At 33.1% G+C, this 7,074-nt stretch overlaps 1 protein-coding gene across 1 annotated transcript; it reads left to right on the forward strand.

Moving 5' to 3' along the window:
- The first annotated feature begins 643 nt into the window (after positions 1-643).
- LOC109217945 (transcription factor MYB44-like) lies at positions 644-1,693 on the forward strand. Its single transcript, XM_019382243.1, has one exon. The coding sequence runs from the start codon at positions 824-826 to the stop codon at positions 1,601-1,603; it is 780 nt and encodes a 259-aa protein (XP_019237788.1). The 5' UTR covers positions 644-823; the 3' UTR covers positions 1,604-1,693.
- The last annotated feature ends 5,381 nt before the right edge of the window (positions 1,694-7,074 follow it).

Here is a 7,074-nt window from a genome sequence, read left to right on the forward strand (position 1 = left end):
AGCTATTGTTGAAGTAAATTATACAAAGAACCATGTGGCTATACTATCGGTGGCATAAATTGTGACTGACGTAATATTGATCCTTTTTGTGATTCTTGTAGGAACCATGTAACCATTGTTGTTGTACGGAAGTTGTACACAAAAGATCGCTATTTAAAGATCCCAAGGATTCATTTATGAATCTGGACTATATGACAAAAGAAAATGCAGTGAAATTGAAGCAATAATAACACTTAAAAAACCTTCAATAGTAACACTCTATTCAATGTATCTACTAGGTCTCTCATTTTCTTGACCTAATATTAATAATAAGAATAGTAATTATCTCCCTCCCCCTAGATAATTGGATATCCAAATTTGTCAATCTACGTACTAATAACGACAAAACACCACCAGCCGCGACAAATCTGTTCATATCACATAAAATTACAATATAATAATACCCTATGTTTTTTGAGTATGTGCTTAACAACTGGTTGCAGATCTACGCACCCTTTTTAGTTACAAGTTATAACCCCTACCAACTTTACATAAGGCAGTTTCCTAGAACCAACCCCTACACCACAGTCCAAAATCTCTAATTCCACCTAAATAGTCTGAAAAAAGCCATTGGCTTATGTTCATGCACCCTCAATTATACAACTATCTCTTATCATTTCCCAAAAAAAAAAAAATTATCATTTGTGCCTCTATATATACCCCCTTTACATCACTCTAACCCCACTTATTCACTAAACTAACCATTAGTATTCAACCCAAACACAACAAGTCCATTTTCAAAATTTCCCTTAACTATCTTTCTTGTTGTGGTTATTTTTGCAAAATGGAATTTTTAAACAGGTGTTCGACATCTACTACTTCATCTTCATGTGAATCATCTTCATCTGAATCTTCACTTTCTGGTAAAACACCAAGAGATGGGAAAAAATCCGAGAGAATAAAGGGACCGTGGAGTGCTGAAGAGGATAAGATTTTAACAAAACTTGTTGAGCGATATGGGGCTCGAAATTGGTCTTTAATTAGTAAATATATAAAGGGTAGGTCCGGTAAATCTTGCCGGCTCCGATGGTGTAATCAATTAAGTCCAAATGTGCAACACCGGCCATTTTCGCAAACTGAAGATGACACCATTTTGGCTGCTCATGCAAAATATGGAAATCGTTGGGCTACTATTGCAAGATTACTTCCGGGTCGAACCGATAATGCTGTTAAGAATCACTGGAATTCGACACTAAAAAGACGTTACCAACAGTTACTTCAGCAGCAGCAAAAACAGAGCTCAGTTGTTTTTTCTGATGTGAAAATTAACGGGTCAACATCGGGATCTGGGCCGTGCATGGATTATATGAATTCTAATGAAAGTCCAATTAGAGGGAATTTTCCTATTAATAATGTTGTTACGACTAATTGTTGCAGTGAATTTGATGACCCAATGACGACTTTGTCCTTAGCACCGCCGGGTATGGGCGGCGATGAGTTGCCGGAGAAGAAAACGGAGAGTTTTCCGGCGGGGTTTTGGGATGTGATGAGGGATGTGATTGCTAAAGAAGTGAGGGAATATGTTGCTTCGTCATTTTCTGGGGCTTCAACGGGGTTTCCTTAATTAGCATTTAAAAGAAAAAAAAAAGAATTACAAATTGTTTCTTTTTATTATTTATCAATTCTAAAGTTGGCTTTCAGCTTTGATAATCAATTTGATTGTTTATAAGTTTGCTTATAAATTGATAATTACATGTTAAAAATGTTCTGCTAGCTTAATTAAGCTGGAATTCCATCCCTATCAACTGTTTATAACTACTTAATTATCTTCTTTTTTTTTTTAACCAAACTACTTAATTATCTTTTGTTGACTAAAATTTTGTCTAACCTATGGTAGTACCAAACGACCAAATTCTAATAGTCTGTGCTTAGATTAGCGCCGTCAAAATGGGCTTGGCCCGTGAGGCCAATCCAATCCAACCCAATCCAGCCTACTACTTGGGTAGGGTTGGGTTAGGATTTTTTGAGCTCATTTAAAATTGAGGCTTACAAGCCCGACCCAAGTCAGCTCAATGACCCTTGAGGCTTGATCGGGGCTGGGCTTATGGGCCAAAAATAAATTAAATTTAAATTAATTACTATTTAATATTAAAAAAATTAAAAAATAAAAAAAACTATTAACTATATTCCCTATTCCCCTACCCTAAATGCTCATTTACCTTTCCATATCAACTAGAATTTAGATTTTTGACATGCATGTAATATGACAAAATTAGTTTTTCTTTTGCTTAATTAATAACGAACTTGAAAAGTCTTAGGTAGCCAATAAAATCTTTTCTCAAAAGAAAATATTACTTTAAGTCGCCAATGATCAGTTTGGATTACTTTAATATATTGTTAATATTTAAACTACTCTTCAGTATAGATAAAGATCAGTTTTAAATATACAAAAAAAAATTGACCACTAGCAAATCTCAAGAATTTTAAAAATTTTATGGACTATAATGATGAAATCAACAAATGATGTTAATCCTACATTAAAAAACCTTAGCATATAAATTTATTAAAATAATCCCTGAATCTGAGGAAAATGAAAGAAAGGTATTAAGAAAATATTCATGTAACTTTAAAAAGAAGAGCAAGAGATATAGAGAATTTGCATTTCAATTACGAGATTCCTCGTCAAATATCAATATTTTTGTACGCTTTAAGCAAATAGAAGTTGTATACATGATTAATCGACTATGTCACGAAAAAATATTTAAGGATTTAAAATTTTTTCTTTTAAAAAAAGAAATTGAAGGGTCAGCCGGGCCGCCCTAGCCCGCGGCCTCTTAGGGCTGGGTTGGGCTGACTATTTTAAGGCCCGTTTATATGATGGGCCGGCCTGTCCGAGCGCGCTATATTTAAAAGCCCACAAGGCTTGAGCTGGGCTGGGCTGGGCTGGGCTGGCTCGTATTGACAGCACTAGCTTAGATGTCAAGGAGAGAATATTCTATTTTAATTTACCAAAATTTTGGGAGAACTAAACCTTTCATTAAAACGTTAAATACAAGAGAGAAAATGACGAGGCATTTGGTTGTTCAATACTACATCAATTAATCAATTTCTATCATATAGGAATAAATCTTCAATAATTATCTTATATGGAACTTTATTCATCAAAATAGGTTGTATATTATTTACCGTAGTAAATTCAAAATTTGGAAGATGTGAATATTAAGTTGCTTGTTTGGATGGTTGTTACTATTGTATTATATCGTATTATTACTTTAAATACGATGTTTGTTTTGGTTGTTACTTAAATTTTATTGTGTCATATCTTTAAATCCGTTGTTACGTAACGACGAAATGTGTCACTTTATGTAACGACCGATTTGGTGTGGTTGCGTCTTTATCTTGTCTTTTTCTCTCATCTCACCTTCATTACTATTAAATAATTTTATTTTATCATTTACCCTACCTTTTTACATAACAAATTTACTCCGCATCATAATTTTTCTTTATAATATTGCAAGGTTATTCTTCATATTGCTGATGCGTGATATCATTAAACAACAACAAACGATATAATCTATCCAAACATTATATGCATCAAATGATACAGTATAATACAATACCATACAATACGATACATTATGAAACGATGAACAACCATCCAAACAAGCTGTATAAGTGTCTGTTCAAAGACATATTTTTAACTTAATTATTTTAACTTTTTTTCCACATAAACTTCTATATGCGCTACTTATTATCCAGCTACTAATTGATAGAGTGATCATACAAGTTGCAAGTCTTAAAATTTCAATAAAGTCAAACTTCTAAGCATTCTATATTTGGTAGAACATTGCCCCACTTACCGAATGTACATTTAGTTGTCATTAATCCACATTTCACCTGTTTTGATTGGAGGATTTAAATGGTCTATAGGTCTTACAAAATACTCTAAAAACAAGATCTAGTAAATCAACTTTTAGCAACTATAATTGTGGACACCTCAAACTAGCTCTTTTGCCACATGATGGCTCGTATAGTTAGACTTTTCTATAGCGATCTTCTTTTATAACAACACTTTATTATAATAATTAATTTTTTTTTGGTATGCATTTCTCATGTTATCTTATAATTTATGTGCTTTTTAATAACACTTTGTTATATCAGTCAAAAAATATTCAAATAAATGATTTTGTTATAGAAGATTTGACTATATATTTTTTATAGAAGCTTTACCTTTTTCAATTGTGCGATTCGATGGCATTCACGACTAATTGGCTGATATCGGTAAGATTCATAATCCAAGTATTCGATTGATTCAACTTAGTGAAAAATGTGAGTTAATTGAGGAAAAACAACATAAACATGGACGGAACATTTCATCTTGTGATTTATTACAACAAAAAGTTAAAAGGTTTTTTTTTCTAGAGCACATGTCCTCCCTTTTTTATCAATATATCTAGTTATGGGGCAAAGAAAGGGTGGTGGGACAAGGAAAAAGAAACGAAAATACAAAATATATTTCATGTTTTGTCTTTTTATAAGGTTTGAAATAAAGTGGTATTAGAAGGAATATTCCTACTTGCCGCTTTACGAATATAGAAAATTTTGGTTAAAGGCAAAGCATGATATCCATATTTTGAACGTGCTCGAGTCCTCAGTCCATGTGAACGCGATTTCTTTTTAGCTTTACAAAGTTTTTAGGCAGGGCGTGTGGGCTCTGCTTTGTTTCTCTGGGAGACCAATGCAAGCGACAGCTTAGAGTCTATATAAAATGAGGATTGAACTCATCAAATTAAAATTTTGGCAAAATATATAAACGTTCTTTAAGTTGTCTTTAACAATTAACTGAACATCACAATTGAAGCCATTTTCAGCTATACATTTTACTTATTCAAAAAAGAAGATCAACTAAACACCTGGTCATATCAGCCCACATCACGTGAAATGCACTCTCTGAGACACGAGTTGCCTACCTAAAATTAGGTTTTTTCCTTTTCTTTCTTAAAATAACGTGGACCCCACCTAATTTTCAAACATCATTTTCCTCCAATTTTCTCCTTCACCATTCGATACCCTCCTCTAGCCTAAATCACCTCTGCCTCCATTTTCTCGTCCTTTTCTTTTTTTTGGTTGTAGGATGTTGAGTTTAAGTTACGAGTCGCCCATATAGATTGACCCGACTCACATATAAGAAATAAGGCTGATGGAAGTTAATTATCAGGAAAGTTTATTAACTCCATAAGAATAGGAGAAGTGCCACACGTTAAAAAGAAGTGGGAGCATGGAAACAAAAAAAGTGATTGGCAGTTCTCCTCATCTTCTCGTCTCTATATATTTCTCTTCAATACAGAGATTCTCCCACGCAAAAAAAAAGAAAGAACACAGTAAACTTTAGGCATCTAGTTTGTGACAAAAATTCTGTTAACTGGAGATTCAGAATGCGACTTGGGGCTATTATTTTGGTGGTGAGTTCAACAATTCTTCCGTTGCGTTGTTGACAAGTACTCTAATGTTGTTCTCGCCCCGCGATTATTAAACTATCAATGACATCAAACCCGATTGCGTGTTCTGTTGTTTGAATGCATAGTTGAAATAGAATGTATGTTATTCTGATTCACTGGTTAAAAAGACACTATCGTTGAAAGTGTTTTTCTTTGACTGTTGATAGAATTCCTTTTTTTTGGCGTGAAAGCCAATCTGAAATCGAAATGGAATAGAGCAACTTAAAGTTTCCTTTTTTGTTGCTCTCTCAAATCTTGGTTTTCCCAAAGTTAATTGCTCTGTCAATTCTTAATTGGAATAAGGTCTTTGAGATAGATATTGGACAAATATCTAATAAAGTTCCTAGAGAAATTGACTTCTAATTAACTCACGTTGGCTACAGATTCTTATCTCTTTAATGACATTACTTAATAATTAGATATATGTAATTGAAGAAACCAAGATTAGTCCATTATTTGATAATTTTTTTTGATAGTGTTTGGAGAGGGATTTTTAGATGCCTACTATGGAGAATATAACCTATCTTCAAAATTTTATGAACAAAAGTTCATTGCTGGAGTGTATGTATTTAATTTGTTTTGTCATTTTGTGAAACACTTTTATGCATAACTATGTATTAAATTGGAACTGTCTATTTGTTTATGACTTTGGTCATGAGATTGCCTCTATATTTATTCCAATTCTGAAGTTAAGGTTGTAAGGCAAAATGCTTTTTCTGAAAATTTACATATGTGTGTTGGATTTTCTTTCAAAGAAGTGGTTTTCAATCAACACGTTGTAACTGAAGAAAAGAAACTAAGTTAAGTCTTTCTTATCCTTGAAATTAATTTTTTGGCCCTAATTCTTTAAATTGATATACTTCTACGAGTTATTGTGACATATACTGTCACATTGACTGGTTGTAGTCATTCTTATTATTTTCTTGGTCCTATTTCAGACATGATTGAACAGGGACAAGCTCGAATTACTCCAAGTGGGAGTTCTCGAAGTCGAGGAAGGGGACAACATAGAAAGATGCATCGCCGCAGAACTTATTTTTATATATAATGATTCAGACTTGGAGCCTGAAGTCATCAGGAATATCCCGAGAGCGACGCAAAATGAGTTAAGTAATCGAAGGGCTGAACGAAGGGAAGGAGAAAAGAAATTTATGGAGTTTAAGGAATTTAAAATGGGCCCTGATGCTTCCATTCCCGAACATGTACACCTTTTTCAGTTAAAAAGAGCTGAATTGGCTAATTTCATAGAAATTACTGATTGGGAAGCATTAGCTATTTTAGCGGACTCTCTTCGAGAGCCTTGTGGTGAAATTTTAACTGAGATTTATCATGATATTTGGCCTAGTGCATATTTTAACGTATATGTGCAAGAGTTAGTATTCAATTGGTACATGAATGTCCTAGCAAACATGTGAATTGTTATTATATGTTTTGTTTTAATGAAATTTAAATTATGTTGTTTGTCTCACCAGTTACATATATTACTTATTATTTTATTTTATAATGGATTGAGACTTGAAATAAAGTACACACAAAGAAGTGATTTTAAGATTAATTAAAATATTTAGCTATAGATGATGTATGGAAATGTAGTGAC

Source organism: Nicotiana attenuata, unplaced genomic scaffold (assembly GCF_001879085.1).
Source record: "Nicotiana attenuata strain UT unplaced genomic scaffold, NIATTr2, whole genome shotgun sequence".
Lineage (NCBI taxonomy): Eukaryota > Viridiplantae > Streptophyta > Magnoliopsida > Solanales > Solanaceae > Nicotiana > Nicotiana attenuata.

Excerpts from the sequence above, each read along its gene's own strand:
- LOC109217945 (XM_019382243.1), top strand. The coding sequence starts at position 824 with ATGGAATTTTTAAACAGGTGTTCGACATCTACTACTTCATCTTCATGT.